The 25,587-nt window shown below is 49.2% G+C and overlaps 2 protein-coding genes across 2 annotated transcripts in view; one reads left to right on the top strand and one right to left on the bottom strand.

Moving 5' to 3' along the window:
- Positions 1-25,587, bottom strand: LOC122684342 (60S ribosomal protein L3-like). The gene is made up of 4 exons (XM_043888401.1): positions 25,582-25,587; positions 25,000-25,005; positions 8,064-8,071; positions 1-1,263 (listed from the first exon to the last, which is right to left on the bottom strand). Exon 4 carries the CDS (start codon positions 1,260-1,262, stop codon positions 51-53), a length of 1,212 nt encoding a protein of 403 aa, XP_043744336.1. The 5' UTR covers position 1,263; positions 8,064-8,071; positions 25,000-25,005; positions 25,582-25,587; the 3' UTR covers positions 1-50.
- The window catches only part of LOC122684341 (T cell activation RhoGTPase activating protein), an 86,725-nt gene continuing 63,103 nt past the window's right edge, over positions 1,966-25,587 (top strand). Inside the window, exons 1-3 of the mRNA XM_043888400.1 lie at positions 1,966-2,458; positions 15,839-15,921; positions 24,346-24,504. Of these exons, the coding sequence (XP_043744335.1) occupies positions 2,387-2,458; positions 15,839-15,921; positions 24,346-24,504 (314 nt within the window). The 5' untranslated portion in view covers positions 1,966-2,386. The remainder of the gene's footprint in view (positions 2,459-15,838; positions 15,922-24,345; positions 24,505-25,587) is intronic.

The following is a 25,587-nucleotide window of genomic DNA, read 5'->3' as shown; positions in this document are numbered from 1 at the left end:
CACTGGAAAATAATTTTATTGAGATTCTACCAGCTGTACAATCTGTTCTATTAGGCCCCTTCTTCCTTGGCAATTCGGTCCTTCTTAAGTGGTCCCATAAAGGCTTTCTTCTCCTCCACAGTCTGGAAGCGACCGTGACCAAATTTGGAAGTGGTGTCAATAAATTTGAGGTCAATCTTCTCCAGGGCCCGGCGTTTGGTCTGCACCAGCAAGGACTTGCGCAGAGTGAGCACTCGCTTCTTGGTTCCCACCACACAGCCTTTGAGCATGACGAAGTCATTGGTCACCTCACCGTAGTGGACAAAGCCGCCCAGAGGGTTGATGCTCTTGTCAGACAGATCGTAATCAGTAGAGGCATTGTTCTTGATGAGTTTGCCGTCCTTGATGAGGTAGCCCTGACCAATCTTGTAGATCTTCTTGTTGATCTCAGTGCGGTGATGGTAGCCTTTTTGCCCAGCCCGAGCCACAGAGAAGGCCACCCGGGCGGGATGCCAAGCCCCAATACAGGCAACCTTGCGCAGCCCTCGGTGGGTCTTACAGGGTAGCTTCTTGGTGTGCCAACGGCTGGTGACCCCTTTGTAGCCTTTGCCCTTGGTCACCCCAATGACATCAATCATCTCATCCTGGCCAAATACTTGGTTGACAGGGACCTGCTGCTCAAGCCTCTCGCGGGCCCAGTCCAGTTTCTCAGCCACAGTGCCTCCGTTCACCTGGATCTCCATGAGGTGGGCCTTCTTCTGGCGCAGAGGAAGCAGGCGCATCTGGGTGTGGGCAATGACACGGATGACCTGACAGCACTTCTTCATGCTGCTGAAGTCCCTCTCCAGTTGCTTCTTGCCATCTACGTCCTGCCACTTCTTGCAGTATTTGGTGAAGGCCTTCTTCTTAGATTTATGCCAGTTCTTGTAGAAGCGTCTTTTGCACTCGTCGCTGATATGCTCAGCAAAGATGGTCTTAAAGGTCCGGAGGCCTCGGGGTGTTTCCACGTAGCCCACGATGCCCACAATCACCATGGGCGGAGTCTCCACGATGGTCACAGCCTCCACAACTTCCTTCTTGTTCACCTTGGACCCTGGCCTATCGACCTCCCTCACAATGTGGGTCATGCCAGCCTTGTAGCCGAGGAAGGCGGTGAGGTGCACGGGCTTGGAAGAGTCATCCTTGGGGAAGCTCTTCACCTTCCCGCGGTGCCGGCTGCTGCGCTTCCGAGGCAGGAAGCCCAGGGACCCATGCCTGGGAGCGGAGAACTTTCTGTGAGACATCCTGCCGTCGGAAGCTGCCGGTAGAGGCCATTTTAAATTTTTAATAGATTCTCTGTACTTCCAAACTACCATAATGGGTGTAAATCTCTGCAAAGATGAACATACTGGGGTCTGCCCTTGCTTCATGCCCATCCTTATCTGCAGCACGCAAACTGCCCTGACATGAAATGCTACTTTTGTACCAAATCCCACTGATGCATGCAAGAGCAGAGAGTATGATATAACATCCAGGTAAATGGAAGCAGCCGAAACCAAGTCAGGCTGCTCAGAGAACTTGAAGAAATTATCGATTTTGAATCTTAGTTTCTTTAGAAAATCGGGTGTTGGGACCAGGTTATCTTTCAGGTTGCCACTAAACCTTAAATTCTGAAGGATCTTCTAAATGACTGTTACAGTTACTGATAGAAAAGTCTTAAGAAATCCGTGTGTTCCATTGATCACCAATATGAATGGATTCAGTCAAAAAGGGGATCTTCACCAAGAAAAAAAATTTAATTAACGGTCTCAAGTTCCCAGAAGAAAGCAAATCATTCGTTTGAGCTTCTATTCTCTCTGAAAAGGTTTCTCTCTGCAAAGGCGGGGAGCCCAGCCCTCCGCCTTCACGCAAGGGGCTTGTACCGGCCACCTGTGCGCGCTATAAAAAGCAATCGCTCCGGAGCCACTTCCTACTGGACACTCAGGGGACCCGTGCGCTGCTTTCCATTCACTGGCCCGCACTGTTCTCTTGGGTAAGAGTGGCCAACAGTTGATGGAAGCTTCTGCGATGAGAGGTGCTGGGCGACCCGTTTTGTGCAAGGATAACCCTACAAGTCACATTTGCTGAAAACAGACCCTGGTGGCATGAAGCTCTTTAGAATTCGACAGGTCAGACCAAGTGCAGGGTGAAAGAGACACAGAGAGAGGAGGAAGGAGAGAGAACTCGCAACTTTCTAGCCAGTTGGCAGATAGAGCGAGTCCCCGAGACAGAGGGCGGGCGCATGCGTGAAGCGCCGGAGCCCTCGGCTGGGAACAGCGCTTCTGACCGCACCGCCGCCCGGAATGGCCAGCGTGGGTCCGGGCTGCTCAGGTCCAGTGTGGTCGTGAGAGTCTGAGCTCCGCTCCTGGCTGTCCTGAGCTGCCCCAGCATGCCCGGTCCCCAGGCTCCGAGAGCACCCCCAGGGAAAAGCCGTGATGGGGTCCCCGCTGCAAAAAGCATGGTGAGTAGGGAGGCTTAAGCCTGAGGGTCCACTGGGTACTCAGATACTAAGGGGAGTGAATATAGCAAGTCTTCCCCCCCGCCCCCGCCAAAGGGGACTAAAAATAGACTCCAACTTAAAGGTCATTATTCAGAACAGTATATATTGGTTGACTCAATATTGGTTTATGTAGCTATCTAGAATATGTTCATATGAAGGTCTGAAATAATCTCTACTGGAATGTTAACCCTGGTTAGTTTAGATGTAAGAATTTTTGTCGATTGTGCGTTTTTGCTGTTTACCTATTACCCATATTTTCTGTTTTTCTACAGTGAGCGTGTATTTCTTATTTTATTTTTTAGAGACATACTTACTTAGAAATCTCAAACTAAAACTCTAGGGGGAGGAGGGGGCCATTTGTTGAGGCTCAGGGTTGGCATTGCATATCCTAACCCCCAAATCTACACCTCTCCTCCTTCTGTTGTTGGGGTCTTCTGCCCTTTATTGTTTTTAGTTCTTCCTCGAAGTACTGGCGGTAGGTTGCACTAGATATTGTGATAAAGAGCTCTCAAAGTGATTTTTTAAATTCACTTTAAAAGAAACATTTAGCATAGAAGAGAAAAAGCAAGTCTTCACATTTTCAGGAACACAAATCTCTGAATTTAGCTTACAGTCAAGAACAGTCATAATTCTGCGTACAGAGCACCAGCCCAGGCAGTAGGCATGATGTTAAATTATTGTGATTTGTTAATTCGTTTACAAATGACGTTAAATTGAAATCAACAGTTGCTTGTTGATGCTAGATCAGTTTAACACTTGTTAAGTGAAATGAAACGTCTGTTTATTTAAGGAGTGGATTTCTTTCTTAAAGATGACTCTGTAGCGTTCACATGATATGGTATATCTCGGAGCAAAGGGAAGGAGAAGGGACAAGAGGTTTAAATTTAGACCTCCTCAGCCAAATTTAAAGGGGCCGCAGGAGCACTTGACCTTGGCCCAGATTCAGGGCAGAAGTCGTTAGGGAGAAACTCAACCACCCCACAAGAGACAAGGCTGAGGGTTTGTGTCACCTCTTGGGACAGCAAGAGCGTGACTCCGTCTGAGGTAGACCCACCGGGAATCTTCCATCTCAGCTGGCCAGTGTTCTTGGAAACGAAGCTTTAGGGGTTGTTTCTTCTTTGTAACTGCACTTAGCAACTGCCCTCTCCACGTAGACACTCGTGCCGGTGACAAGCACAGATCAAATGCAGGCATGTGGAGGACCCTGGGCTGACGAAAGGGAGGAGCCCACGGCTGGTGGAGAAGCCCAGCGCAGACTCTGGACAGTGCAGTGAGGTCACAGGTGTCAGGGGAGTACGGAGAGGAGGCTTTCCCATGGGGAGACAGGGGAGCTTCTAGAAGAGATGCCCTGAGCCAGGTCTTGCAGGAAGCATAGGAGTTTGCCAGGCAGAAACAGGACCTGCAGGCAAGGGAGCATCCAGCCACGGACGGATGGAAGGTGTGTCCAGGATGTGCTGTTGGGATGCAGGGCCTGTGCTCCCGGTGAGGACTCACAGCTCTCCTGCAGGAACGTCACGTGATCAGATCTGTGGTTTAAGTGACAACCTGAGGGATTTCTCTGCAGGCCAGTGGTCAGGACTTCACCTTCCAATGCAAGGGGTGTGAGTTCAATCCCTGGTCTAGGATCTAAGATCCTACCTGCCTCTCTCGGCCAAAACAACAAAACAGGAAGCAGAAAAGATATTATAAAAACATTCAATACAGCCTTTAAACATAGTCCACATCAAAAAAAAAATTTTTTTTTTTTTAAGTAACAATCTGGCAACAATAGAGAGTGTGAGTTGGAGGGGGAGGAGATCAATGGCAGGAACACCTCCTGGTCTTGTTCCTGCAAGAAGAGGGGCAAGAAAAACAAGGGTCTGGGTGGGAGCCCAGAAGATGGGGCAGTTTGTGGGACCTTCTGGAGGCAGAAATCAACATGGCTTGCTGTCAGGTGAGGAGGAGTGGATGTGGGAAATGGGCCACTGTACATGCACAAACCTTTTGGGGGGGAAAAGGTTGATAAATTGAATATTAGTTAATAACAAAACTTCTCATTTGCAAGAAAAGAAAGACTGGTTAGAGTTCAACTTTTTAAATCATAAAGCAAAAGTAGTCTAGGACCTATAATTTCAGGAGCATTAGTTCAGACAGGCTTCTGTTAAGAACCTTCTGGACGCTGTGGTCCCAATATTTGAGTGGAAGCAAAAGCGAGCTAAATTTTTGCTTTTCCTTCTTTATCTCTAAATGGTGGTGTGTTCCTTGCTGAGGATAATGACCTCAAAATTGCAACAGTATCAGATTCTGGAAGAAAAGACAGGGGGATGCCAGGGACACAGGGAAGCCTGTTTGATTTGAAAGAGCTCATTCAGGTCCCCAACCTGCAGCAGCGGCTGGTGTACCCAGCCCTGCCCTCACCCCCCACCCTCCATTCTCCGCTGCCTGGGGGCTGGCATGGGGTGGAGGAGGGAGCCTTGCCCTTTCTGCTGTTTCTCTGTAATGATCCACTCTGGCTTTTCTCTTTGTTGCCTAGTTTCTTTCCACTGTGTGTAGTCGTTATTAAAAACAAAGGCCACGATGGCCACAGGGAAGGCCAGTGGAAGCCACCAAGGAAAAGGTCTGATGCTCTGTCATCACCCGAGGGGCTGGGGCCCTCCCAGGGAGCGTGAGCTGCCCTCCCAGCGCCACCTGGTGCCCTCACTGGTTGTAGCCAACCACTTTGGATCAGGCTGTGACACACCCGTTAGGCTTCACCACAAGCGAAGGCCACCCTCCCAACGCTGGGTCTAGGGCTGCGCCTGGCCCTGGATCCCATTTCCAGCTTCATCAGCCAACATTCCACCAAAGAGGGGCTGACCTCAGCCATCTGTCTCTGCTTCTCGCAGCCGCCCCATTGACTGGACTCTGGGAACTGGCTCCTGGGAGCTTCAGTGTGTAGTCCTTTGGGGACACCCAGGTCCAGCACCTCCCTCACCTCCTCCGACCTTTGGTGGCTTGCCGCCCAGCCCATGACCCCAGATTCCATGTTGTCAGTGATGATCACCTACAGAGGCATGCTGGTGGTCCTGCCAGGACCTGACTTCCTGTTAGCACACATCGCAGCCACTGAAACATCACTTCCGTAGGAGTGAAGGCCTGAGATGGCAGTGAGCAGTGTTGCTGGGCGGGTTGTCTGACATCCACGCATGGTGGTGGGAACTCAGAGTCAGGCTATGGTGCTTCAGATGGATCGCTTTGCAGATCCGGAAAGGGAAGAGCCCTCAGGCTGTGTCTTAGAAAAGAAGCCATATTTCATCAAAGGCTTTCTAACTTGTGATCCTAACTGACTTCATAGCAGAGCCATGTGCCATCAGGGAGGTGTTGCTGAGCGACCTGCAGGAACGTCTCTGCTCCCTTCTCCTTGCCCATTCTCCAAACACAGAGAGCCCTGGGATTCCTGGGAGGGTGGACTTCAGTCGGCAGGACCCTCGTGGGTGTGGGACATGCCGTTTGTTGTTCAGTCTCTCAGATGTGCCTGGTTCTTTGCAAGCCCACGGACTGTAGCCCACCAGGCTCCTCTGTCCATGGGAATTCCCAGCAAGAATACTGGAGTGGATTGCCATTTCCTTCTCCAGGGGATCTTCCCAACCCAGGGATCAAACCCGGGTCTCCTGCATTGGCAGGCGGATTCTTTACCACTGAACCACCTGGAAAGCCCAAGACATGCCCCTGCACAGTTACAGTCCTACAAAGGTAGTGATGCATCTGGGCCTGAAGACCTGCTGAGCTGCCTAAACCACCCTCACTTCCACCTCTTCTTTAGGGAGCTGGCCCGTATTCACGGATTCTGAATTATCTGCTCAAATCTAAGGGTCAGCCTGGTTCTCACGCCCAAACTGTAACTTCATAGAAACAGGCTGTGTGAGAATGGCAGCCTTGCTCAGCAAAATCTCATCTCTGTACCCTCCACCCCTGCAACCCATTTCCTTCAGATGTATTTAAAATTACAAAATTTTTGCCCGTTTGGAAACTTTATTTCCAGTGGGGCACAGAATCAAGATAATATTCAAAGTGTAACAGTCCTTTTATTAACTTGTAACAAACATGCTCCCGGCTCTTCCTAACAGACAAACATGGGTGCTGCTGCAGCTACTAAGTCGTTTCAGTCGTGTCTGACCCTGTGCAACCCCATAGACGGCAGCCCACCAGGCTCCCCCGTCCGTGGGATTCTCCAGGCAAGAACACTGGAGTGGGTTGCCATTTTCTCCTCCAACGCATGAAAGTGAAAAGTGAAAGTGAAGTTGCTCAGTCATGTCCGACTCTTAGCAACCCCATGGACTGCAGCCTACCAGGCTCCTCCATCCATGGGATTTTTCTGGCAAGAGTACTGGAGTGGGGTGCCGTGCCCTCCTCCAAGGGACCTTCCTGAGCCAGGGATAGAACCTGCATCTCGTGTCTCCTGCATTGGTAGGTTCTTTATCACTAGCGCCTCCTGGGAAGCCCAAGATATGACTCAGGTGCAGCGGAAAAAAAAAAAAAAAAAACTAATCCAATACCCATAATAATGCTGTGGGGATAGTTATCATTATTTCATTTTACATTTACATATGAATCATTTCATAATTCAATAATAATTATCATTATTGCCATTTTACAAATGAGAGAGGCATGGAGGTGAAGTAACTTGCCGAAGGTCATGGCTAGTCCGAGAAGAGCTGGATATGAACCCATTAAAGCACAGGCTCTGCTCTACGATCCTGGTCCTCTTTTAATGGTAAATAACAAAAGGTCCCCTGGAGGAGGGCACGGCAACCCACTCCAGTATTCTTGCCTGGCGAACCCCACGGACAGAGGGGCCTGGCAGGCTACGATCCATAGGGTCCAAAAGAGTCGGACAGGACGGAAGCGACTTAGCATGCATGCATGAGGCATATCTTAGTTCCCTGTCTATGGTAAATCACTTTGTGACTCAGCAGAGGAAAAACAGAGGCAGCTCAAAACGTCTCAGCCAGTGTCCTCTGGAGTGGCCCCCATGGGTCCTGCAGTAAGGGTCCTCCACCCCACCTCACAGACCCGACCCCAGTCTCCCAGGCACCAGCCCGCCTCGAGGTTCCCCCATCAGCCAAATCCACACCTCCCACAGCAGAGTTCCTTCTCTGTGCCCTAACTCCTTTTCCAAACAGCCGTGCTCTCAGTGTTGACCCTTGTGGGAGGTTAGAAGAATCTCTCTAAGGCACAGTTGACTGTGAAGGCTTTGGTAGAGTGTTTGCCTTTTTAAAGAGGAGCTTCTCTGATGGGTAGAAATACAGGCTATGTAGCGAAGAGAATTAAGAATTGAATTTGGGACATCGTTTTAAAACAAGTATTTTAATTGCGTTATCATGCACATACTTGGTTGTTCAGCCATCGCCACTAACTCCAGAACATTTCCATCACCCAAATCAGAATCCCCAGACATTAGCAGGAAACCCCCCATCCCATTCTTCCCACCTCCTGGCAACCATTAATCTACTTCCTGCCTCTAGAGATTTGTCTGTTCTAGACACTTCCTATCGGAGAAGGCAATGGCACCCCACTCCAGTGTTCTTGCCTGGAGAATCCCAGGGACGGGAGAGCCTGGTGGGCTGCCGTCTATGGGGTCTCATAGAGTCAGACACGACTAAGCGGACTTCACTTCACAGCCACTTTCTATAAATGGAATCATATGATACGTGGTCTTTTGTGACTGGCTTCTTTCTCTTAGCATGTTTTCCATGCATGTTGTAGCTATCATCAGTATTTTGTTCCTTTTTATGGCTGAATACTATTTCATTGTAGGAATAGACCACATATTGTTTATCCACTCATCGATTGATAGACATTGGGTTGTTCTCATTTTTTGGTGATGGGGAATAATGCTTCTGTGTACATTCACGTACAAGTTTTTGTGTGGACGTAGATTTTCATTTCTCTCGGGTAGATACCTAGGGGCAGAGCTGCTGGATCATAGGATGATGGAATGTAGTATTTAAAATGGGAAATTTAGAAGAACCTATTAAATCATAGTATGTTGGTGACTGCCCACAGCCATCCCACCGCTTACAGCTGTGGGACCTCAGGCAAAGTAAATGACCTCTCCAAATTTCAGGCAGTTGTTTTGTTTTGTCTTTACTGTTATTGTTGTTTTGTATGTTAAGTGTCTTTGAAAACACATGTGCCTCTCAGTTGTGTAGATAAACTAGGACATATACATAAAAGTGTCTATAAACAGTGCGGTGCGAGGTTCCTGAGCTATTATGACCACAGTCCATGTCAGGCAGGGGTGGCCATCGACATGAACCATTCTGCATGCTGGTGTTGGGAATCAGGGCTGGCAGCCCCAAAATGTGCCTCAATGGCATATCGGTTATTTTGAATTAAAGTTACTTAAGAAATGGACAGTGCAAGACAGAGACCCAAACCTGTGTTTCTTTGTCCTGCCAACTCCTCACAAATGCATTGTTTCTTGGTCTAAAAAGTATAAAAACTAAACCTGCTCTCATTTCTGTGGGACCTCCATGCCCGTGAATTAAAATGGGTTTTTATTTTCTCCTGTTAAACTGTCTCGTATCTATTTTATCATTAGTCCAGCCGCAAGAACGGAAGAGGGCTAAGGGTGTGAGGGTCAGCACATCAGGGGATGGTTTCTTTATAGCGCCCTTTGAGGGTCTTTGCCAGTGTTACAGATGTTTAGGTGCCTTCTGCCTCTCCCTAAAGCTGGTCTTGCTCACAATTTTGTTGCACTAATATATTTCTTGCTTCCATCACTCTCCTGATCCAGAACTTTCCATGTGTATAATATAGTTTGAATCCTTAACCCCTTAGTGATCTGGCCATCCTTACTTTCCATTTGTACCTACTTTCTCACTCACCCACTGACTCCTGGACACCCTCCGATTTCCTGCTCCACCGCCTTTGCTAGAACTTCTCCCCCTACCAGCACATGCCTCTCCCCACCCACGCCTGCCACTATCTGCATCATCTGCCCCAACACCAGCCCAGATCAAAGGTCACCCTTCCAGCAGGTTCTATCAGATCTGCTCTCACCAGCCCCAGCTCCATGCCAGAAATCACGTTTCCTCCCTGTGTTCCCATAGCATTCACAGCATTCTTCCAGAACATTCTCTCTGTCTTGGGGCTATTTGAATACATGTCTTGTTACCACACTGTGAGTTTGTTATTGTAACATTGTCCTTCATGATGTAGCATTGCTAGGGCCTTGCAGATAGTAGATATTTAAAGTTTTTCGAATTGAACAATTTGTACCCTTCAAAACAATGGGGTTTTCATAGTATGTCCTTAAATAACAAGTATCACCATGCTACAAATCTGTAAAAATAAGAACTGTAAGTCCTGCATTCTGTTGTTAAGAGTCAGCTCATGTCAGCAGGCATACCTTGGTTGATTGCTGGTTATGTAAACTTGGGCACATTCTGAATTCTCGGTGTTTTGATGTCCTTTTGGTAAAGATGGGAATAATAACTACCAACCTCCGAGAATTGCTAGGAGGAAAACAAATAAGACCATCTACACAATCCACTGGGAAGGTGCCTGACCTGCAAGAAGTCTTCAGTAACTATTAACTGTTACTCATCCCAAGGGTAATTTCCACCTGACTCTGCCTAGAAAAGCCTGAAAAAGGACCCTTTAGGTGACGCAGTTACCAACTCTGACCAGAAGGAGGCGCCCGGCCTCCAGGGCTGTGATCATTTAGCGTCCAGCTGCTGCTGCTGCTGCCAGCTAGAACCCTGCAATAGAGAATTCCGTCTGGGGGTGGCGGGCAGAGGTGTGTTGAGAAACATCAAGAAAACCTCGGATTTTAAAGGTCACCACAAGGGCGTTTGGCAAGTCCCACTGCGCCTCCATCTCCACCCACCACCTGTTTAGAAAGGGCAGTGGTGCTGAGGTGTGGGCCCACGGACTCGCAAGGAAGAAGCTGGATCTGAAGCTGGGGACACATATACTGGTTTTAAGATCATGATTTCTTCCAGGATTAGCTAAAGTGTATCCATCCAGCCTCGCTCGTGTGGTCACCTCCTGAACGTGGGATACAACGGGCCACGTGAAATCTCTTTCCTGTCCTCTCGTTCCCCCGTTTCCTCCTCCAGACAGGCTGTTCATCTGTGCCCTGGCCCTGAGCATCGCTGCCCACTCCCAAGTCCCACGTGCCCATTTTTATCATTCAGTAGCTAAGTCCTGTCCGACTCTTTGCGACCCCATGGACTGCAGCATGCCAGGTTCTCCTGTCCTTCAGGATCTCCCACCAGAGTTTTCCCAGGTTCATGTCCATTGAGTCGGTGATGCCATCCAACCATCTCATCCTCTGCTAACCCCCTTCTCCTTTGGCCTTCAGTCTTTCCCATCATCAGGGTCTTTTCCAATGAGTCAGCTCTTCACATCATGTGGCCAGAGTATTGGAGCTTCAGCATCAGTCTTTCCAATGAATATTCAGGGTTAATGTCCATTAGGACTGACTGGTTTGATCTTGCAGTCCAAGGGACTCTCAAGAGTCTTCTCCAGCACCATAGTTGGAAAGCATCAATTCTTCCCCCTGACCTGCCCCAATCCTACTTTCTAGGTCCAGCTCATAAGCCACCTCCTCCAGGAAGCCTGCTCTCACAGCTCTAATTCTACAAACTCCTCCTCTGCTAAGCATCTCCCACTGGCGTTTCCATGCAGTCAGACACTGTCCCCAGGGCTGCCTGTCAGAAGCTCCCCGAAGACAGGACACGCCTCGTGTGTGCCCTGCCAGTAGTCAAGGCAGGATCTTGCACGGAGCACCACAACTGGAACGACTGGAGAAGGGCCAGGTGTCTTCCAGGTGTGCGAGAACGAAGGGATGGCTCGTTAACCTGCACCATAAACAGAGAAAAAACCCCATCTCCTCCAACTCTCTAGTCAAAATATACACATGAAAGCCACTGCAGTTGTCTTATGTAGGTATGGTACATTACCTGGGTCCAGATCAATTCCACACTATCAGTATGTATTGATGTTTTTTTCACTTGTGGTTGGCTTTATGCATTTAGCATTTGGTGAGTCAACTCATTAGACGTTAGATTGTTGGCCCCCACACTGCTGTCAGCCTTGTGCCGGGAAGACAGGGAGGGGAGCCGATGTACCCTGCCCACCGGGGACTTACAGCTCACCATCAGCTCACACACCAACATCTTCTCTCACTTATACACACCTGACCCTGGGCTGCAAGACTCTGGGGAAAGAAAACAGAATAATAGGATACCGTCTCTGTCTTGGGGACTTACTATCTGATGGGGACGCAACTAAACCAGGTTCAAGGCACTCAGGTCATCAGCTTCTCAGAGGATCTGATGAAGGGCTTAGATAACAGGCTTTATTTGATGCTGTTCTGAGACAAGAACACTTTGAAGCACGGAGTAGTAACAGTTCCCTGGTGGCCTCGTGGTTAGGATTCCAGGCTTTCACTACCATGGCCCAGGTTCAGTCCCTGTTTGGGGAACCAAGGTCCCACAAGCTGTGTGGTGGCACAGCAAAAAATAAGTCAGTAAATAAACTTTTAAAAAATAAAGAACAAAGTTGTAGGAATGTTTTGAGGGAACAATAATCCTTTACACCTACCTCCACCTCCCAGATCTCCTACCTGCTGTCTCATATTTTCATTTCCTTTCATAAGAAAATAAAATATTTCATTTCACAGAAATGAGGCTTAGAGAACTGACTTAAACGAATATCCTATTCCTGATGGAGGGGTAAGGAAAAGCAGGAGAGAACCCGGGGCATGCCCATTTTACAGATGAGGAGACTGAGGCTCTGTACAGAAGACTCAGCAGCTTGGCTCAGCTCACAGGGCAGGTGGCAGCACTCCAGCCGAGACCTCCTGGGTTCAGACATCCCTCTCTCCTGCTCTTCACTTCCTTCTGCCTGCCAACTCAGGGCCCGAGTTACAGGGTATTTGGGGCCCTCTGCTGCCTCAGGGGATCCCAGCAGGATCAACTGTCGTGAAGCCAGGTGGAGAGAGGCTGAGGGGGAACACTGGTGTGAGGCCACCTCCAGGCAGGCTCCCAGGACCCCACCAGCCCCCCAGCCCGTGTGCGGCACCAACCCCTACTCCTGCAGAACCTGCTGGAAGCCACAGACCCACCGTGTCTGGAGCCAGGGAGCTCAGCCCATGCTTCAGGGAGGCGGTGCGAAGGAAACAAAGATCGTGACCCCCTCTGGCTGAGGACTCAGAAGGCGACCCGCCCACCGGGGGCAGTGGCTGGCTCCGCAGCGGCCTGGAGAGTGGGCAGTGTGGAGTGTGCCCGGCCCAGACGGTGCCTGGGATGCTACAAGAGCTTCCCACTGGCCTCTGTAGGTCCCACCAGCCCCAGCAAGCGTGTTTCTCCTGCTCACAGCTTCCCTAACGAAGCTGAGTTTCCCTCTGCCGCTACTTTGCCTTTCCAGAAAGGGCAGCAGGGAAAGAATGACAAGACTTGGGGGAATCTTCCAAAAAGGCCTTGCCTGACCCCCAGAGCTGGATAGAGCAGACAGAGGTGTGAAGTCGGACCTTCTTGGTTTTCAGAGCAGGTTTCAGCATCTTCAGATTCACCCCCTTTTCCCCTCTTAGGAAAACCTGCTTTTACAAAAAGAATAAATCACAGCCTGGAGGTTTAAATGAGTACGAGTGTCTTGTAATGTTATCTTTTATCAGGGGGGGCAGAAAACCTTTTGGACGGGAATGACTCTACAGGGGTGGCGTTTAGGCATAGCTGGGACACAGAACAGGTACCTCAGAGAAGAGAGCTCCTCTTCACTCCCAACACCAGGCTGGCTAGAAGAAACTTCCTTTGTCCTTGTTCCAGTTCAGTTGGACGGTTCTTCACATACCTGCCGCATGGTACTCTAGGGAGAGGTGGCCCAGCCCACCAGCATATCTTCCTAGGGACCATTCACCTCGATTTTGCCATCTGCCTCCCTTTGTTCATACACATGTGAACTCCTCATCGTCCCAGTAAGTTCACCCAAAGCTAGAAGCCATCCCCTACCCCCATCACTCTATCAGTGTGGTTGACAACCGTGAACTTTCTGTTTGACCTTGGAATGAGTTTTTGCATTTGATTATCAGGGGGTGGGTCCAATATTTAGATTTCTACCTGCAGTGAGATCTCATGACATGCCTAGAAAGAACCACAGCACTTAATGCTGAGCCGAGGCCGGGAAGGCCTGGTCCCCGGACACCAGGAAGACACGCGGTCCCCTCTGCTCCTGCACTAGCCGCCTGAACTCCGGGAATGGGCAGGTCCCCTTTTCCCTGCCGGAAATTCCTCAATGCCTACACAGTGGGAGGCAACAGAGGGTGTGCGTGAGTGCATGCTGTCGCTTCAGGCATGTCCTACTCTTTTTGACCTCATGGACTGTAGCCCGCCAGGCTCCTCTGTCCATGGGATTCTCCAGGGAAGAATACTGGAGTGGGTTGCCATTTCCTCCACTAGGGGACCTTCCCGACCCAGGGATCGAACCCACATCTCCTGCATTGGCAGGTGGGTTCTTTTCTGCTAGCACTGTCTGGGAAACCCCCAACAGAGGGTGTGAGATATCTATAAAGCACAATAGATTGGAATAGAAGCCCCCCCTCTCCAATTAAAGCTGAAATGTGGCTAAAGCCTTTAACTGTGTGGATCACAACAAACTGGAAAATTCACAGAAGGGGTCATCAGCAGATGGTTGGATAGCATCACCAGCTCAATGGACATGCGTGCATGTGTGCTTAGTCGTGTCCAACTCTTTGCAACCCTGCTGGACTGTCGCCTTCTCCTCTGTCCATGGGGTTTTCCAGACAAGAAGAATGGAGCGGGTTGAATTTGAGATGGAGATGGTGAAGAACAGAGAAGCCTGGTGTGCCACAGACCGTGGGTTGCAAAGAGTCAGACATGACTTAGTGACCGGACAACGACAGCAATGTGGCAGAAATCTGTGGCCTTTCTGAATAAAGTGCAAAACAAGACTCATTCACACACGTGCAGCTGGGTATCATTGAGAAAACCCTGGGGATCAGTGGATCAGTATTTTGCAGAAATAAAACCAAAGGGCTGCTTACGGGTTGTTGAATTGCCACACCCAAAAGGGACCACGTGTCCAACTTCAGTTCAGCATCTGAGTCGCTAAATTGAGCCCAGAAATCAAGGCTCTTGACTGTACCAAATGGGCAGGAGATGACTGGAAGGGGCATTGTGGGCAGAGCCTAGGCCGGGACTCAGAGACCCGACCTGACTGCACAGAGCGGGTGGTGGGGCGGTGGGGGGGACTGGTGAGAAGCCCCCCTGCACCTGCTGTGCCACAGGAGAGGATGCTCAGGCCAGCTCCGCCCGATGGTCCGTGTGTGGAGGTGCAGCCTCCTCATCCCCCCTCCTCCCAGAGGACTTGGTGTTTCCTGAGGATGGTGCTTTCCTTACGAAGGGGCAGACCAGGGCAGCCCCCTCTCTCTGGGTTCTTTGCACATTTTGGCTTTAATGAAAGATACTTCTATGGACATCTTTTGCAAGAAGGCTTTGTGGATGCCTGTTTTCCCTTCTCTCGAGTATATTTGTACGAGTGGAAGTTCTGATTATGAGGTTGAGATTTATGACATGTAGGTTTTGTCATTCAGATGAGTAATACAGGACTTCCACTCACACCCTGTTTGGCAAAACTGATCTCAAGGACTTGCCTAGCTACACAATGGCTGAGAAATTAAGGGAACACGTAGCTATTAATGTGAAGGTATTAAGAGTGAAGAAAGAATTGTTGTTGATGTTGTTGCTAGGTTGCATCCAACTCTTTGCAACCCGATGGACTACAGCACACCAGGCTCCTCTGTCCTCCCAGAGTTTGCTCAAATTCATGTCCACTGAGTCAGTGACGCCATCCAACTACCTCATCCTCTGTTGTCCCCTTCTCCTCCTGCTTTCAATCTCTCCCAGCATCAGAGTCTTTTCCAATGAGTCAGCTCTTCTCATCAGGTATTGGAGCTTCAGCATCAGTCCTTCTAAGGAATATTCAGGGTTGATTTCCTTTAGGATGGACTGGTTTGATCTTGCTATCCAAGGGACTCTCAAGAATCTTCTCCAGTGGTACAGTTTGAAAGTATCAATTCTTTGGCGCTCAGCCTTCTTTGTGGTCCAACTCTCACATCTATACTACTGAAAAAAACCATAGCTTTGACTATATGGACCTTTGTCAGCAAAGTGATGTCTCTGATTTTTAATACGCTGCCTAGGTTTGTTATAGCTTTCCTTCCAAGGGTTAGGGTTAGGGATTATGTTGGTGTAATCTCCACCATGCAACTGTATGTGGAAATTAAAATGAATACAAGTGAAAATATAATTGAAAAAAATAAAAAGACAACCACACTCTGCTTTGTTTCTGCAGCTCGGGAGCCTGGCCCAGCACTGCCCCTCAGTGCCAGCAACCGGACTGGGCAAGATTTTCAGCAAGGCATGGCTACCCACCAGGTAAGTGAAGACCTCCCTGCACCCCGCAGGTGACCGGAGGATACGGGTGGGGAGCCTCTCTGAGCGGAGGTGCTGCCTGGTTCTCTTCTCATTTCGTAGCCCGTCACTAGGGGGTCTCTGTCTCCAGGGCATGGTCCTCCCACAGCAGAAGGGTCGGCTGGTCCACGTGAAGGTGGACCAAGCAGAGGCCTCAGTTTACCCCCAGGTACCAGGCACCACGGGGGCAGAGTGTTGTTGGGGTGCTCATTGGCTCACCCCTGGGGGTCTTGGCATCATGTGGGTACCCTCCAAAAAGAACCAAAGAGCAGGAAAGAAACAGTTCACCAAAGTGAAAGGTGGATCTAAGACTGATGTTCAAATTCAATCTTTTTTTTTTGCTGAATTGGTCCAAGTTGGATGAGTGTCCATGTCCCTCCTGGGAGCTCACTCACCCCAGGAGGTAACCAGGGCAGAACAGCAGCATGGAAGAGCGCCTATTCTCGGGCATTTCCCATACGATGCCGCTCCTCGTCACCACCATTTACCTTCCAGCTTGCCTTGGGAATGGGCCCAATTTTTATCCCTACAAAAGTGGAGGAGGTTGAGTAGCTTGTCACAGGATGACAAGGACTGGGAGCCCAGTTCAGATCTGAGTGACGCCAGAGTCTCAGGGCTTCCCTAAAACTCTCTGCTTGGAGTGAGTTTACAGGGACCTAAAACATCATGGCAGGACCCTGGGAGGATGACCAAACAGAGCCCGCTCCAGGCAGTGGACAGCACGTGGCCAAGCCAGAGCACCCTTGGAGAAAGGAGGCCACCCCTGTGATCCCACAGTGGCCCCTCCTTTATCCCCAGACCCCATGCTTGGGCACAGAGCCCCCATTCCAGGATGCCATGGACACAGAACTCACACTTACTCAGACACGTGGAGAAGGTTCCCAACTCATGCTGGGGGCCAGGCTGCACTTGAGAGCCCCCGGGACCCCTGTAGAGTGCTCCCTCCCTCCCTCAGAGCCCATAGACCGCCTCCCTGAATGTGAAAGCTTGGTTCTTGCAGACAGTAGTTACTGCTTTCACACATCTCTTGGAAGCTTTTGGACAGAAGCCATAGCACTTGATGGAAGATAAGATTTTCCATCTGTTTCTAAAATCCCTCACTATCTCCTGTCGTTTAAGAGTGAAGGTCATACAGCTGTCATCCTGATGGGAGCCTTTGAGTCATTAGGTTTTGATATCATGACTTTTGTGGAAGGATGGTTGGGGGGCGGGGATCAGAGGGCAGGAGAGGCCTGAGGGGACACTGCGCACACAGCCCCCGCCTCTATCCACTCAGCATCACCTGGAGGAGGTACTGATCTCAGAAGGTTGCCCTGGCAACAGAGCCAGCTGTGGCGTGGTCAGGATCCCAGGAGGGGAGGGGAGGCCGCCCAGAAGGGGCTGGGAGCAGAGCAGAACACTTAGGGGGCTTGCCTGAGGGTCACTGAGCTGGGTCAGCAGCCCTGAGTCACAAACAGGTGGACTCACGGATGAGACACCACGTTGTCCTTGTTCAGTTGCCAAGCAGTGTCCAACTCTTCCCGACCCCACAGACTGCAGCACGCCAGGCTTCTTTGTCCCTCACCGTCTCCTGGAGTTTGCCCAAGTTCATGTCCATTGAGTCCGTGATGCCGTCCAACCATCTCATCCTCTGTCACCCTCTTCTCCTTCTGCCTTCAGTCTTTCCCATCATCAGGGTCTTTTCCACAAAGACACCACAGGTGATGGCAGATTCTCTGGTAAAGTGTTGGGAACTCACTGTCTCCATCAGGCAGATGAAGACGACTTTCCCAGGCTCTCCAAACATGAGGGAGAGTGGACTGAAATCATAGGTGATGCTCTTGGCCTACAAGAGGGCAAGGATGCCTGTGGGGGGGGCCGAGTAGGGGGGACCATGGCATCCCACACAGCACGTGTTGCCTGGGAAGGCCACTCCTTACCCCTCCACCCACTTGAGAGAAGAAGCCTGAACCTCACAGGGTGGAGGGAGGTCAGCAGAAGCCCTTTGAGACTACGGCTGGAGATGGTTAAAATCTGCTAGCTGGGTACCAAATATTTGAATCCATGTACTATGGTTTTGATCATCATCCTTAGTGGTTGAAACTTAGCATGAAGGTTTCTAAGAATATAGGGACTATAATGGTCTCTCATAAGGTAATATCCACAACAGGGAAGGATGAGAAAAATCAGGACTGAAAATCTGGTTAAGAGAAGAGACAATGATGGTGGGTGTTGAGTAAAACTCTCTCGTGGTTAAGCATATTCCAGAAGATAAGTGAAAGTAAAGTGTGTCTGACTTCACTAATGAAGACCGATTACGTACCTTTGCCTCCACGTTAGCACCTGTTTCACCCAGTGCTTTCAGGTGCAGCTTTCAGGAAAGAGAGCGGTTTCTTTCTTCCACTTACAGATCATCTACGATATGCAAGGCACTCTCCTGCGTTTCCTTCTGAGAGTATGGATAAATTCTGTTTGACTCAGCCAAGCTCATATCAAGCTTGAGGTCTGGAGGTAGTCCCATAGCCAGACCACCCAGCGTGCTCCTGCTTAGATACTTCTTAGAGGTACCTCTGTCTCTTAAAGCTAAACATCTGGTCACAGGGCAAGATAACCGTGTTTCTTTGGTAAGTCACTGGAAGCAGCGTGATTTGACTAATGAGTCAGGTTGTTTATTGATCACAGAGAGCAGCACCTGAAAGTGTTAGTTGCTCAGTCATGTCTGACTCTTTGCGACCCCTTGTCCACGGGATTCTCCAGGCAAGAATACTGGAGTGGGTTGCCATTCCCTTCTCCAGGGGATCTTCCTGACCCAGGGATCAAACCTGGTCTCCTGCACTGCTGGTAGATTCTTTACCATCTGAGCCACAAGGGAAGGCCACGCCTGTAGCTATACTGTTTGCTCAAACCTCAACACAGATAACAATTATAACTATTAAGGCTTCCAGGTTATCTTGCCAGTTGACCCCTGAGACCAGATGTTTAGATTTAGGAGATGCAGATACCTCTAAGAGTATCTAAGCACAAGCACGCTGGATGGTCTGGTTGTGGAACCACCTCCAGACCTCAAACTTGATATGAGCTTGGCCAAATCAAACAGAATTTACCCATCCTCTCAGCAGGGAATGCAGTAGAGTGCTTTGCATACAGTAGGAGATCCATAAGTGGCTGAAATATCCGCCCTGCTTATCAGGGTGGTGACCGCACCATTCAAATGCAAGTGACAATTTTCATATGACATTTACCAAGTCCTGTGTGAATCAGGCTAACCACATCTTCTGACCTGATTTAGCTCGGAATTGGTTTTTGTGTCTAATCTTAATAGCCTAGCTTCCAGGCTGTCAATCAAACAACAGATGTACTGAGCCCCTTCTGGGTACCTGGCACAGAGCTGGATGCTAGGGAGGCCGCGATGGATAAAACAAAGGCCCTGCTCTCGACATGGTCCCAGCATGGTGACAGGTGAACATGTAACCACAGGAGAACAAGACAGGCGTTAGAGACAGAGCAAGGTGCTGGCCAACCAAGGAAGCACCCACGTGTGCCGGAGAGTCAGAGCTGGTTTCAGTTGGATGGGGAATGGATTCTGATAGACAAGAGGGAATTGGCCAAGCTGGAAGGGACGACTGCAGATACAGAGTGACATGTCCTAAAGGGCTAGTAGTAGAGTGTCATTTATACACTCATGAAATTCCTATGGAATCATGAATCCTAGTTAGGAGACATAAAGTCCTTTGAGAGTCTAATTTTTTAAAATGATGTCCCCAGCCCCCACGAAGCCACCCTTGGACTCCTGTTTAGAAAATCCTCCTGTAGGATATAAAGATTTAGAGTCTAGAAACCTGGCTTTATCTCCTCCTCTGTCAACATTTATCTTTGGTTCTTCACTTCTCTGAACCTTGGGTTGCCCATCTGTAAATAGGGCTCATGGATTCCCGCCTAATTCACAAGGCAGATGAGAATTAAAATCAAGTGAGGCCATGTAGGTAAAGAGTATTCTAAACTCTAAACCTTCTGAAAGCCATGTATGAATTTTAGAGAAAATATTAGAGAACTAATGATAACACAATGATAACACAATGATAACACAAGGGCTTCCTTTGTGGCTCAGCTGGTAAAGAATCTGCCTGCAATGTGGGAGACCTGGGTTCGATCCCTGGGTTGGGAAGATCCTCTGTAGAAGGGAAAGGCTTCCCTCTCCAGTATTATGGCCTGGAGAATTCCAAAGGGGTCGCAAAGAGTCGGACACGACTGAGCGACTTTCACACTTTCACACAATGATAACATCACAGGAGGAAAAGAGGCTCAGCCCACAACAGCCCTGAGAATCTCAAAGGCAGTGGCAGCTCTGCAGGATTTTAAGTCTGGGACTAGATCAAGCTCATACACTTCAAAAAATCCCCAGAGAGTTATGTGGAGGATGGAGGGGTTCAGAGAGTCAGGGGAATTCAGGTCTGAGACAAGGAAACCCTGAGAAACTATTGAGTTACGCAGGAAAAGGCTTACACCCAGACTTCAGGGGAAAACACGCTGAAACGAAGTGCTTGGAAAGAGAGAGATGTGTCTATGTCTTTACTCAGAGCGGCTCCTAAAGCAGGCCACCCCAGGGTCCTAGGAAAAAGAGGACCCACATCTCGGCTGCCTCTAAACCCCAGCCCCCTGCGACACGTGACCTCAAGCTCAGGCTTCCTACTGCTGAGATCAGTTTAAGAGCACTTTGTTTCTTTTGAAAAACCACCAGTCACTCGGAGAACCCCTAAATGCTTCCTCGTTCTCCATTCCTTATGCCAGATCTAGACAGAGATGGAGTTCAGGTCAGAGAGTTGGACCAGAGTAACCTGGTTCCCGGCCCTTCCAGTGAGTGGTCCCTTTGAGCATACTCACTCTGCTTCCATGAGAAAACTTCTTTCTTCCCCTACCTGAAGCAAAGTGGTGCTGAAGAAGACTCTTGAGAGTCCCTTGGACTGCAAGGAGATCAAACCAGTCCATCCTAAAGGAAACCAGTCCTGAATATTCATTGGAAGGACTGATGCTGAAGCTGAAACTCCAATACTTTGGCCACCTGATGCAAAGAACTGACTCATTGGAAAAGACCCTGATGCTGGGAAGGATTGAAGGCAGGAGGAGATGGGAACAACAGAGGATGAGGTGGTTGGATGGCATCACTGACTCGATGGACATGAGTTTGAGCAAGCTCCAGGAGTTGGTGATGGACAGGGAGGCCTGGTGTGCTGCAGTCCATGGGGTCACAAAGAGTTGGACACGACTGAACTGACTGACTTGAAGCATGCTTGCAAGCTTGCTCAGGCCGGGAGCTGACTCTGAGCCCAGTGGGGGCCCTCAATATACTATATAAGTCCCCAGGTCAGGGTCTAGGGCAGTGGCTCAGGTCTCAAAAAGCGCGGGCAGCCAGCACTTTCACTGTGAGAAGCCGCCATCCGGCCCCACTCTAGGCTGGAAACTCATCACTACGTGGAAAGGCAAAGGGCAATGTTATTTCCATTCACCATGTATTTGCTACATCACTGGTTTCCTATTTCAGCACGTTTAAAAAAATTTCCCTTCAGGGGAGAGTGCTGAGGCACCTTTGTTGTGAAATATGGTTAACACAAGGTGCTTTTTTTTTTTTCACGACGTCACTCAGACTGGGTCTCTGTGTATAGGAAAACTAAAGCCTCTGTGACTGTACAGTCCCCTAGGATGTCGAAGAAATGCAGAGAAGAGGGAAGGGATGGTTAAGGGGAAGAGCAGTGAAATGTGAGGGGAAAGAAAAAACAGTGTCTAGACCAAGATCAAAATGTTGAAAAGCACTTGGCAGGGGCAGCATTCTAAAAAAAGAAACCTACCTACTTCCTCTTGCTGGTCATGGCTTATCTATGTGTCCATAGATTTTAAAGCTGAAATGACTAAATATCTGACAGGTTTAGATCTGTTACTCTCAATATAGTTGAGAGTAACTCTCAACTATATACTCTCAATATAGCTTATAACATCAGATTTTAAATATTCAAATATTTTGCTCAAGTCATCAGAGGCTCTGTATTAATGTATTTATGTGCTCTAAAGCTGCAGGTGACTAAGGTTGAAATGAGGCCAGCAGTCAGAGCATTGCCGTCCTGTGTTTAAATAAATGCTTAGAATCAGTTGACATTTAATAAGATGTCGGCTTTCTGGCTTTTTAAATAGCTGGCAGGGACTCTGGGCCCACATTTCTGTATGGTGCCGGTGGGCCATCCCTTTGAACACAGCAAGGCTTCTGCCATTTTTCCACAGACCCCCACCACTCCCTATTACATGCCACAATCATTCACTTTTCCCCCTGGCCCCTCAGGCATTTGAGGGTGCAGTTTCTGGGTCGGCAGTGAGGCAGGCTCTGCTGGGTGGGTGTAGTCAAAGTCCTTTGTACTCGTGAGCTTTTGTTCCTCCAACATATGGAAATAATGAGGCATTTCCAAATAAACTCAGAGACAACCAAAAGACATTTATTTATCTATTTTTAAACAAGGTGAGTTTTTTCAAATTTATTTAACCATAGTTGATTTACAATGTTGTGTTAGTTTTAGGTATACAGTTTCAGATTCTTTTCCATTATAGGTTATTACAAGATACTGAATATAGTACCCTGTGCTATACAGTAAATCCTTGTTATTTATTTTATATGAAGTGGTGAAAGTGAAAGAAAGGGAAGTTGCAAAGCAGCCCCATGGACTGTAGCTTACCAGGCACCTCCTTCCATGGGATTTTTCAGGCAAGAGTACTGGAGTGGGTTGCCATTTCCTTCTCTATATATAAAGTAGTATGTGTCAGTTAATAAACACAGTAGGGAGTTCTAGTTCCTGGGTCCTGTGGTTTGAGTACCAATTTCTCTACCCTGAGGCTTCCAGGGTCTCTCTATCTAGGGGCTTCCCTGCTGGCTCAGATGGTAGAGAATCCACCTACAATGCAGGAGACATCAGTTCGATGTCCCTGGCTGCGAAAGAGCCCCTGAAGGAGGGGATGGCTACCCATTCCGGTATTCTTGCCTGGAGCATTCCATGGATAGAGGATCCTGCGGGCTAGTCTATAGGGTGGCAAAGAGTCAGACACAGACAGACTGAGTGACTAACACTTCTCTACCCTGGTTCCCTCCCTGAATAGTTAAGTAGCCATCAACCAAGAGCTGGAAAGGCTCTACTGCACACACCCCCAGGCTTCACCCGGGGCCCCATCATTTCTGGACTGGAGCTTGTGCTGAGCGTAACTAAGTGGAGGCAGTGGGAGGTGTCGGGTGGGTGGAAAGGTCAGGAGGCAGAATGGTGCTAACCAGTGGGAACTCTTCATCAGGGCGCTCCGTCAAAGATTCGTGCCACATCATTGATTTCTGGAGAATACTGAGTATTGAAAATGTTCACGTTTGTTTTAAATAACAGAAATGGGTCCTTAAGCCCCAGCACAGCTTTATTCAAACAACACACCTGAATTAAACAGAAGGTTCCCTGTATAAAAGATCTGCCTCCAAGAGTCAGTAGTGCCGCCTTTAGGATGGAAGGAATGTGAGCATAAAATTAAAGCAACCGGAAAACAGGCCAAGCAGACAGCCATCTTGGTTGACTAATTTCAGAGTAAAACAGAAGAGTTGCCCACCTCCCCTTCTCGCCTTCCAAGCACGCACGTAGGCACGTATGCACTCACGTAGGCACGCACGCACGCACGCACACTGAGGTCATCCATGTCTGCCGGAAACCGAGTGAATGACCAGGAAGTGAACAACCAACAGGAACTGAGTGGTCCCAACTTTGTAAGAATCACAAGAAGATGCTGGAATCAAGTAATGAGTTTCCACGGCCTGCGCCTTGCAGCTGGTGTTTACTCCCCACGCTGCAGAAGCATGCTGTGCAGGAAAACCACTGATTTGGAGTCATACATTTAGATTTCACTGCAGGCTAAACCTGACTGCTACAACCTTTAGGGAAAACTTTTCCCAAGTAAATAAGTCCGAGCTTCCCACCCGTGTGCCACAAATGAGTGACAGCGATGCCACCTCACTGCTCCACTCGGCTGCCCCGCGCCTGGGGGCCCAGCCAACCTGTTTGCAGCCTTAGTTCACCTCCTGGGGACACAAAGAGGTTTGGGAAGCGTTGCCTTAGGTTAAAATTCTCGCAGAAATTCTAAACAGTTACATTATCAACATGTACTCACTATTCACTGACACAGGACCAACATTTCTTGACTGATGATGCTTTATTGTAAATCCAGTTTTGAAGAAAAAAACAAACAACTTGCAGTTAGCCTCTTCACTGTTTTCCCTCCTAATTTCCACCCCAGTTAAGCCATACTCCTGGTGACTTGCTGTTCTGAGCTGTGACTCCTCACATCCTATCTGTCTACCGACCACTGTCCCTAGGAGACTCATTCCTACTCTCTTCCACCCAGGAAAGGCCTGGCGTCCGCCATGTCCCTCCAGCAGCTGGACCTGCCCACCCAGCAGAGAGAGTCTATCCTCCAGAGCCCCGTGGTACTGATTCAGGGCCCCAAGACCAAGGAGAGGCATTTCTTCCTCTTCAGGGACTGGCTGGTCGTCGCCAAGCAGAGGTAAGTCACACGACCGGCACCATCTTCCTGTCTGTGAAAAGGCACTTTCTTTCCAAGTCCCCACTGCCTGAAGGCATCTCAAAGAGAGCTCGCCCTTCATTTGACAAGTGAGACCAAGAGACCGGAGAGGCTGCCTGCCTCGGGAAACATCACAGGTGTAGCAGGTAGAAAGCTAGGCCAGTTAAAGTATAGGAGGGTCATCATTTAAAAAAAACTCTTAGTGAACTTGCTCTTTTGGGTTGCTAAGAAGTGCATAAAGTGTTCACAGCAACAAATTTGAAATCAGAAATTTAGAAACTCAGTAATTAAGTTAATGTTAATTACCGTGATAATCATTTTTCTCTTTGGGGGAAAATATGCAATTATATGTCTTCAACATTTGTATTAGATCAGGAGAGGCTACATCAAAAGAAGTGCAGTATTAATTTTCTGGTTTGTAGGCTGACTGTGTATCAGCAATGTCTCTTGATTTCTTTCCCATTCCCCGGAAGGAACACGCGTCTGTATGCTCCTTTGCCTCAACCTGCTCTGGGCAGAGAGAGAAGGAGAAAGACCAGGTCCGTCTACCCAACTCCTCACAAGGAGCCTGTCCCTTCTTTCCTTCCCCCGCCACAGTGTCTGATAGATTAGCTGCACCCAAGTGAGAAATGGGACCAATGGTCACCCAGCAACTAAGTAACTCTCTTCATCTCCTCTGGGAAGGGGGAGGAGAGTGCCCAAGAGGCTGGTAGTGGGTGAAGAATACCCCCAGCAGAGCCAGGGAGATGGCCTGGACCAGTGGGGATAAACCACCCAGTGGGCAGCACCCTGCCCCACCTTGCCACCTCCCTGCCCTACCCTCCTGTCCTTTGGTTTGTGGGGGTTCCTCTCCTCCTTCCAGGGGGCCCTTAAAGCTTAAAGGGAATGAAAAACAACCTCTCCTGCATAGGGGCAAGGGGAGCGGTGACAGGAGCCACCAGGCCAGGCCACCAGTTGGCTTTGGCTGCAAGAGGATGTCCGATTCTGAATGAGGGACACAGCGGCCCTGAGTACGGGACCCAGGGCACCTGGGGCGTGACCCCCTGACCACGAACGAACCTGAGC

Source organism: Cervus elaphus, chromosome 26 (assembly GCF_910594005.1).
Source record: "Cervus elaphus chromosome 26, mCerEla1.1, whole genome shotgun sequence".
Lineage (NCBI taxonomy): Eukaryota > Metazoa > Chordata > Mammalia > Artiodactyla > Cervidae > Cervus > Cervus elaphus.
Note: the sequence above shows the minus strand (reverse complement) of the source record. Positions and strands in the feature narration are given on the sequence as shown.

Coding starts and splice junctions, on each gene's coding strand:
- LOC122684342 (XM_043888401.1), bottom strand. CDS start 1,262: ATGTCTCACAGAAAGTTCTCCGCTCCCAGGCATGGGTCCCTGGGCTTC.